Source organism: Aptenodytes forsteri, unplaced genomic scaffold (assembly GCF_000699145.1).
Source record: "Aptenodytes forsteri isolate BGI_AS27 unplaced genomic scaffold, ASM69914v1 Scaffold119, whole genome shotgun sequence".
Lineage (NCBI taxonomy): Eukaryota > Metazoa > Chordata > Aves > Sphenisciformes > Spheniscidae > Aptenodytes > Aptenodytes forsteri.
Window position 1 is genome coordinate 12,500,824 of NW_008796165.1, and position 9,653 is coordinate 12,510,476.

A 9,653-nucleotide genomic window follows, 5' to 3' on the forward strand; every position below is an offset into this window, starting at 1 on the left:
AAATCCATGAAACTAACAGTGATAATGAACTGAACAGAGTTCTAGGTTGACTACTCTTGCTGGAAAGTTTCATCCACAATACTCCTCAAGCTGTTTTTTGTAAGCAAAAAAATTGTAGGGGAAAATCACTGAATACTTAGATTAGTAAATTCTGTTTTGTGGTTGCCCCATGAAGACAGAAGAAATTACTGTTGTGTTTCTTTTTAAAATGCATTTTGAAAATATTATCTAATTAGTGAAATGTATCTCATTTAATGAGATTGTTTTGCAAATACTACTGTTTTGGGTGAATAACCCTATAATTTCTGCACAAAATAATGTGGATGTTACTTACAGTGTATGGTACGGCCTAAGAACGTAATGTGATTACTATTATATGACACGATTTTCTTGTTTTAGGTTGATGGAGTTAATATACAGGATTATACCAACCAAGAAGTGGTAGAGGCGTTGCGTAACACAGGACAGACTGTACGCCTTACCTTACTTAGAAGGAAACCTTCTTCTACTATTTCTTCAGAAAGACCTTCAGGTAGAGGTAATCCTAATCACTCAATTTACAGTTACCTAATTTAACAATTAGGACTAGATGCCACATGATCCTAGATTTTGTAAGGGCACACTGTAGAAAATGAAATACTTAAGGGAGAATGGAAAGAAACAGAAATGAGGGATTCAGGAAAATTGAGTGCAAAAGTTCGTGAGGCAGTGTTACTATTTCATATCTTTTGCAGTATATGATTTTTTTTTTCTGTTTTCACAGTGCAGCCAACTGTTCCAACCTTTGTGTCCCCTGGAGCTGTAGGGACTGAAACTAGTGTGGACACTAAGAATGAGGAAAACCAAGAACAGAAGGATAATCTTCACAATGAAAAGAAGCAGAGTCTACATAAAACAGGTGGATAGGATATCTTGCAGTGTCTCTTCTGAGTCTTTGGAATTGTCTTTAATCCATTTTCAATACTGATGGGCTGTCATGGCTTACTCCATCTTTAGCTTTCGCTCTGTAATGCTTTTTATTCAGGTCCCTCTGAAGTAAAGCTCTACCTGTTGGATCTATCAACTCTTTCACCCCACCCTATCCCCAAAATGTAGCACTGTCCACAGGTTTGCCGAGAGTGCATTCTGTATCATCATGGAGGTCACTGATGAAGATACTGGATAATATTAGCCCCTGTAGCTATTGACCTCTCATAACTGGTTGTCAAGCCATTGGTTAATGCTGTCTTTGATCCCAGTGGTCCATCTAGTTTTCAGTGTATTTAGCAGTCATCAAACCCATGCTTCCTTAGTTTCCAGATGAGAATGCTGATGTAAATGGTATCAAAAGCTTCGGTAGAGTTGAGGTGTATTACACCCTTCATCCACATAGCTATCTTGGCAGTCAGATTAGTCAGTTATTTGGCAAATCTATATGAACTGTTCCTGATTTGCCACCTTATCATTTATATCTTTGGAAATGGATTCCAAGAGAACGTATCTCATGATCTCTCCAGGGTCAAAGGTGAGACTGACTGGCCTGTAATTCTCTGGATCCTCCTCCTTGCATAAAGTTTGCCCTTTTCTGGTCATTAGCGATCCCCCTTTGATTGCCATGTTTTGTTTTGGGTTTTATTTTGTAGATTATAGACAGTGGAGGTGCAGCCATTTCAGTACTCTGTAATGAATCTCATAAGCTCTATAGAGCTGAATGTCTCCAGCTCACCGATTCCTCTTTCTAGCCCTGGTCCTACTCTGATGACCTGAGGTGTCCTGCCTGCAGTCTTCTCCTGACAGAGAAGATTTGTTCATCCTCCTCTGCTGCCAGGGCCCTGAACCAGATTGCTAGGTGAACAGCATCAGGAGATGGAACTCTGGGAGTTCACATTCACTTCCTGATCCAGTGTTACCTCAGTCATATCTATCTTCTTGCCCTCACAGGTCTTAGGCTCCTGCCTCTGTAGAGTCTTTTAAAAATATTCTGTTGGTTTCCTGTACATCATCTCTAATGCCCATTTGTTGCAGTTTCTTCTTTTGGCACTGCAGTAGCTTCATCAGAACTCACCTTCCGAGCTGCTCAACTTGGCCTCCCTACGACCTGTGACCTGCGCTGCAGCGTCCTCCCTCAGGAGTTTTGACTGAGTAGGGCTTGATGAAGGACCAGAGGTGGCTGCAGCAGCAAGGACAGGGGATCATGTCTGGTGAAATGTCTCCATTTGTAGGTCATTTCCACACAAATGAGACAGATGCCATTTCCATGAACATCTGTCTCACCTGTGTGCCACCTGCCATGTAACTGCCTTGCTTCTGTTCGTTTGTCCTGCTTATAATGCTCCTGGTCACTGACATTTCCTGGAGTGCTAGAGAAGTAGGAAGCCTAGCACAAGTTATGTCCACCTCCTGTGAGACTGCCCACTTGGCAATGAACCTCTCCTTGCTGCCTGCTGGTTCCCAGACCCAACTCATTTACCTTGTGGTACTAATACTGCTGCATACTGCTTTCTCCCATGCTACTGTTGGAAAATAGAGTTCAGTCTCTAGACATGCAATTTCTGGCTTGCTTGCCCTGAGCTTACTAGCTGAACTGGAAATTGTTGACTGCACACCTATGCAGGCAGATGAGAATCTCTGGTCTGGCAAAGCCAAATAGCCGTGATAGCCGGAGTCGGAAGCTGGACAGGAGTTCAAATTAGGCATGTGTTTTTAACAGCAAAGGCAATTGGACATAAGGGCAGATCACAAAGGCATGGATTGCTTTGGTTTTTTAGCTGACTTCCAGAAGGCATGCTTCAATTCCCCTACAGATTTCTGGGCTCTTCTACAGGAACTTCTGGGTGAATTTCTACAGCTTGTGTTAAAGTCGGCATAAATTATCCTTATGCCTTGTAGTTTCTAAGATATGTAGATGTAATAGAGGATTCTACATTATGGCTGTCAATGAATAACAATTTTGCTATGATTGTGGAAGATCTGTCAGTATTAAAGACAACCTGGAAACGAGAGAAATGTAGCAGTTCCTATGTTCCATTCTGTTTTACTTTTCTGTCCAAGCCTTGTAACCAGACATCCTTTGTTGTGACTTTTGCATGTTCCCAGAAATAGGAAGCCAAAACAGAGGTGGCTGAGTAGCTGAGATGTGAGGTTATCAAAGCATTGTTTTAGCTGTATGAATGGAAAAGCATATATGGATTTGTAGTTACAATGGACTAATAACTTAAGGACTTAGCAGTAGGATGTATTTAGGGGTAGAAGGGCCAGGAGGACTTACACTCGCTATGACAGAGGCTAGAAAAGAGCAACAGATGCTGTCCTGTCTCACTTACCCAGTCCTTTTTTACTGTGGAACTTTCTATGCATAAAGTATTTTCTTTCTCTACTGAAGTGAACAATAGCTCTGTAGTCAGTTTCTGACTACTCGTGATTGGGTTATCTTGTGCCACAGGCTGCAGATGTCTGCCCTGATGCAAAGAGAACTTTCTGAGGAATTTGTTACCTAATACCCAGTGCTGTGCAAATATGGTATATCAATGCCAGGATCAGTTTATGCTGGGAACTAAAATTGCTTTTACCTGGCTTGAAGTTAACAAACTCTGTTAGTCTCAAGGTGTGTTATCTAGATATGGCTTAGTGATCCCTGTTCTGCTGATAATCAGCTTGGATCAAACCGTATTTTTGAGCCCTCTTCATAGCAGACCCAAACTGCTTTGATGTGGATCCACTGCCTCTCCATAAATACTCCGAAGCCCTTAGTTTCAAAAGGAGTTTGTAACCAAGTTGTATGTATATCAGTGGTTCCCCTTCAACTCTAGTATTGCACAAATCTCGTAATCCCCTTCCTTGGAGCTCTGTGGAGTATGGTGCAGATACACCTGGGTCTGGCAAGGACTTAATTGCCTGGAATCCATAGCTGCTGGTTGGACCTGTGCTGATTCCTTGCAGGAACAGTGAGGTATATCTGCACTGCATTCCCCAGCGCATCATGTAGCAAGTATACTAAGAGATTTTTCTATTCTCCTATGTATCCAAGCTCTGCTTACCCTGGAGAATACAGGATAATGTGTTTCTATGCACAGTGTGTCTTGGGATACCAAAATTTAAACACTGAAGATACTGTTTGTTTGCAGTTGGATACTGCCCTTGATACTATCTAGCAGTGTTGGTCCTCCTTGGACCAGCAAGATAATGCAATGGGCATGGCTTTGAAACTGAGTAATGAATCAGGAGCATTTAATGCAATGGTATGCAAGTATCATTGCTTGATTAAACTGGGGTTTTTCATAGTGAAAAACCACTTAAAATTACAAGGTTCTGCAAAAGCTTTATGCAACTATAAAATGAGTGTGTGTATCTCCGTCAAAAAGTTGAAACACTTAGTTGCAAAGTTTACTCATACTGAAATATGATGTATAAGATTTCACCTTGGAATAGAATTTAATGGCCAAGTTTAAATTCCAAAGATAGGTGCTTATTTTGGACATGGTGATGGGCACTTCATTATAGTGGTGCTAAAGTAAATACTGCTAATTTAAGGCTCTGACTAAACTCTGGAAATGCTTTTAGAAGTTTAATGTAAAAGGTATGTTTTATATAATATGTATTACTTCCCTTTAAGCCCAGTTGTGTTAAATTCTTGTTAAATTGTGTTTCCTGGAGAGGTATTAAATTGTAATTCTGGCCAGGCAAGACTGTGCTTAAGCAGTTCTGTTACAAAGAGAACATGGTTTAGGATGCAATGTGCACAAAGCAGACTAGAGGCAATTAACTTAACGGCTGCATCTGCAATACCGCAGACTGGGCAGAACTGCTTTCTTTTGCCTTGCAGCAGTGCTCAAAACCCAAAGATATGATGATGCTAGTCAGGCGCTTAAAGACGGCTGGGGAAAAATATCCGATAGTTGGGCAGATAAAGGTACTCCATTAATGAAGTGCACTAGAGCACAGTACACATCCTTGTATAGTAAGTTTGTGAAACCAGGAGGAAATTCCAAGAAGAAAAGATCCCAATTTTGAAGATGCCAGCAATTTTGACCAGGAAAGATGATTTTTACAATACACTTGTGATTTATTCTTGACGCTTGCTAATTAGAAATTAAAAACTGTATGGAAGTGCAGGCAGAAGGACAGACTAAATACGTTGAAAGTTGTTGCTAATGAAAGTTGTCCCTGCGAAGCGTTTTCATTTCTGAGGCCTTGCACATTCTAGAAGACGTGATACATATCTCAGGTCATGAGAAATCAGGCTGGATGAGACACTAGAAAGAAACTTCCTATTAGCTGCCATGTGAAAAAAGCTGTTTGGGGAAAAAGAAGCATTTTAAGTGAATTGGGTGATACCATTGGAATTGAATATATTCAATCCAAATCCCTCCAGCTAACATTTCCACAGTTCAGAGAAAGTTACAGGCAAAGACTTCAAAGTATGTTTGAAAGAAAGAAAAGGGAAAACTTCAAATGGAGACATGCATCAGCACCTGCTCTGAACAACACACAGATTTCGGTAATGTGTTTTGGAAGTGACAAAAAAATCTGTATTCAGCCAACTGAACACAGCTTACACACTTTGAGCTTGACCCTAAGATTCAGTACTCCTCGTGAAGCTTAAAATCTATATTTGGCTGCACAGGGGACTGCAGGTGCTTAGGTCCTGTGTGTTCATGCTATAACGTTGTAATAGCAGAAAAAAAGACTAAAGAATTTCTGTCCCTATGTATTTCTGCAAATAGGAGGAGTAGAAAAAAATGCACTGGTGTTCTGTTTTTGCTACGGTTGGAAAGAAAAGATAGTGATCAGCCTGTGCTTGATAACAAGGCTCACGAAGACGACTTCTCCTTAGAAACTTCAATTAAATTTAAATGGAGGAAAAAACCCTTAACTCACAGCTGAGAATTTCGGGACAATTTGTCTTCCATTTTTTTTAAGGAGATAATTTATTTCAGAGAGAACTGTGGTCTGTGTTTACAAACCCAAGTCTTTATTCTTGGTGGGGTTTCTTTTTGGTGACAGAAAATAGTTATCTGAATTGCTGGAATCCTTGAATATCTGCATCTCCTTGAGTCTGTAGGTTAAAGATGGTCTGGATGTTTCCAAGTGAAATCTCAGCTGTTAGGCTCTGAGGAGTGTTGTTTCTCAGTGCAGATCAGGCAGAATTTGCCTATCTGGCATGACAGAAAGTGAGTGGAAGAGATACAGTGATGGGTTATGTCGTTGTATAAGTTCACTTAAATGTTTGTTTTGAATGAGTGGAAAACTTGAAAGTTATAAAATGATGTAATGAGAATTGTATTGCAGAGCTCATGTTTTATCTTTGCAGTCTACAAAGGTGTTGAAAGCAAAGGCAGCTTGACACCCCATTTGTGTTGGCTTTTGCTAGTAGGTAGGCTCTGAGCTTCTCTTGGTGTCTTTAAAATTCCCCCCTTGAGGTTTTACTTGCTTGTTTGCGTGCAAAATGTGAGGTTGTGATTTACATTCTAAATTTCAGTACAACACATCAGCAATACTAAGTGGTCTGTGCCTTGTCTAGACATCTGACAAACTATTACAGTCGTTCAAGGGGGAAAAAAAGTTTTCGGTAATTCAGACCCCAGTTGCTGCTGCTGTAGCTGCTAGATGGAATTTGCTTTAGAGCTTGATTCTTACCAGTTAAACATTGCTTCGGCTTGGAACTTTATATGTGTGCTGAGCTTCTGGATGAGGTCAAATGCAGGGCAGCCAGTCATTTTATGCTGTCTAGCTCTGTCAAATTGTCTTACATGAATGTACTACTGCCTTGGTTGCATAAGTAAGAAAGCTGAAAAGATATAAATGTCAAGATAGCCAAGTTCCCACGGAAGACTGGTTTAGAACTGGAGCTTATATTAAAGCTCATGTTACTTACTGGCCTAATTAAACTAGACAAGCCTTTATACCTGCCAAATGTATAAATAAAGTCTGTGACTGCATTGTGCTGACGTAGCCTCTCGATAACAGCAATATCTTGTCAGGTGTTTTACTTCTTAAGGGGGTTCATTTTGGTGGGAGATAATGCTTCCCTGGAGTGGCAAGCATTTTTATAGCAACAAATTATGAAGTCATGTGAAATTTGTTTTGCAGCCTGAAAGAATGATTTATTTACAGTACTATATGGTACAGAACTTGCATCTCATCAATGCAAGCATCACCTCTTCTGCTTCTCAGTTGAATAAATCACGTTAGTGGTAGCTGACATTTTGCATTGTTTTCCTAAGAAAGACATTTTTGATTTGCACTGTTTGATAGACTCAACTTAATGCACTTTCCTTTTTGGGATTATTCCCTCTAAACTTTTATTTACACTGATTTTTTTATTGAAGTATTTAGAAGTAAATGTACTTATGAAGTTACAATATGCTTGTAGATTTAATATTCACTTCCATATTTAGGAAGAGTCCCACTCCCTCCAGCACATGAGCTGAAATCCAAGTGGGAAAACGTGCTCGGACCTGAATACGAAGTTATGGTATGTTATCTTATTAATAAACTACATTCATGTATGTTATTTCTTTAAATTACAGATGTGTGAGCTTAGCATTACAGGCTGGTTTTAGAACAGTTTAGAGTTTGGAACAGATCAGTAACACCAAATTTTTTCCTGTAACATCAAGGCTGAAATATGGGAGTGTTATAATGAGTTGTTTGGTTTTTTTGTTTCTTTTTAATTCTGTTTATATAGATACTATTGTTATACAGATACTAGACAGGAACAGTGATTTAAGAAAATCAATTGTCTCTTTAAATCTGCATCATAGCACCCACTTAAAATACGTGGCATTTTTATGATTTCATTTATGATCTATTCATTTTAGTGTGCACTGGGGAAAAAAAGGCTCAGGATAGAGCTCCCGGGTCTCACAAAGAATCTTACAATTTTATTAGAAGAATGAAAGAATGATTTTCAAACATGCTGGGAAAATAGAAAGTAATTCACGGTAGTGTAACTTTGTGGTGCCAGTGTCTATTAGATATTTCTTCACTTCATATTAAATAATTGCCAAGCAAAAGATTGTTTTGATGAATCGTCCTAAGGAGTTGACTGAAATTGTAATTCACTGCTGCTTTTCAGTGCTGTGTTAGCCAGTGAGTACAGATAAAAGACTCCAGCAAGTGTTCTTTCCGAAGACTTAAAAAATTCTTACCACCACCATGAAAATGCCCTGTTTGTCTTTGCAATGCTTGTCCAGTTGATTTAGAGACACTTATTTTTACCACTTGAAGTAGCCATCGTTCCAGTCACTCACTGGAAGATTTAAAGTAGCTTTAAGAATTGCCTTGAGAAACTCACTTCTCTTCTTTCCATTAGCACTCCTTTAAGATCTGAAGTTCGTGTAAGATTATGTACATGATGCAATAAATCTGTTTGGCTGCCCACTTCAGTTGCTTGGTATTCCCATCCTTACATTTCAAGAGTCTGATATTACTTTCCTTAGCACTATCACACTTCCCACAGAGGACGAAAACCTGCTTAGTTCATGAAACCATCCATTTCTAATTCTTTAGCTGCCGCCAGTAAATGTCAGGAGTGAAAATGTTAACGATTGGTCCCTTTAAATAATAGAAGGAAACTGTTGTGGCATCCCATTTTGAAAGTAATTTTTCGGTTCTTCCAGTTCTTGTTGTCTGTACGTACCTCTAGTCTTGCTTGTCCATGTTCAATAACAACATTTAGTTCGATTTCAGCCCAATAGCGCAGTCCCTGTTTCACGCTAGCCTCACTCCTACACTCAGCTCCCAGAAAGTCACCCTGAAGGTGCCTAGAGGTTTGAGTATTCTCTCAGAAGTATTTCTCTTCAGAGGAAATACCTGTTTGAAGAGAGGGTTTGGTGTCACTCATGGCTTCTGTGTTGCTGATCCTTTGTGGTACCAATGGAAGGAGCTGAGATCCTGCTGAAACAGAAAGAGACCCTGGAAGTTTGTGCAGGGATGTATGACTGTGGTATTTGTTGCCAGGTACCTAAGCGTGAGCAGTCAAGCTGAGGAGTTATCAGTCATAGATTCATTTAGTTACAACTGAATGGACATGAAATGGATTCTGTCTGTCAGGAAAAATACCCTAGGTACTGGAAAACAAGATGCTGGAAGCCCTGTTTCAAATTAAGCCAAAAGAAAAAGCTGAGACTTAGTATTGTTTCATAGATACTTTGTTAAACTAGAAATTTCCAAAGGAGCCTGAAGTTACCTGATTTTTTGCAAGACTATATATTTTCCAAATCTAACAAGTGTAGCAATCCTTCCAAACATATTCAACTTCAGTGTCCCAAACTCCAACCCTGGGCCATAGATCACCACAGATGTCATCTTATTACATTTAAAATTGGAGTAAATAACCTTCCAAGGTTACAGATAAATAAAATATTTTAAGGAAGAACATTGCAAGAAAACTGGTGGTGAACATAGTTATTTTATTAATATAAAAAAATGAAGATATACTGAAGGGATTTCTTGTCTCTGTCCTGGTTTTGGTTGGGATAGAGTTAATTTTCTTCCTAGTAGCTGGTACAGTGCTGTGGTTTGGATTTAGGAGGAGAATAATGTTGATAACACACCGATGTTTTAGTTGTTGCTAAGTAGTGCTTACACTAGTCAAGGACTTTTCAGCTTCGCATGCTCTACCGACTGAGAAGGCTGGAGGTGCACAAGAAGCTGGGAGGGGGCACAGCCAG

General features: G+C 39.6%; 1 protein-coding gene across 1 annotated transcript in view; it reads left to right on the forward strand.

Annotated features, from left to right (window-relative positions):
• The window catches only part of PATJ (PATJ, crumbs cell polarity complex component), a 155,416-nt gene that overhangs the window by 17,338 nt on the left and 128,425 nt on the right, over window positions 1-9,653 (forward strand). The window contains exons 11-12 of the mRNA XM_019474145.1: window positions 764-898; window positions 7,377-7,453. Of these exons, the coding sequence (XP_019329690.1) occupies window positions 764-898; window positions 7,377-7,453 (212 nt within the window). The remainder of the gene's footprint in view (window positions 1-763; window positions 899-7,376; window positions 7,454-9,653) is intronic.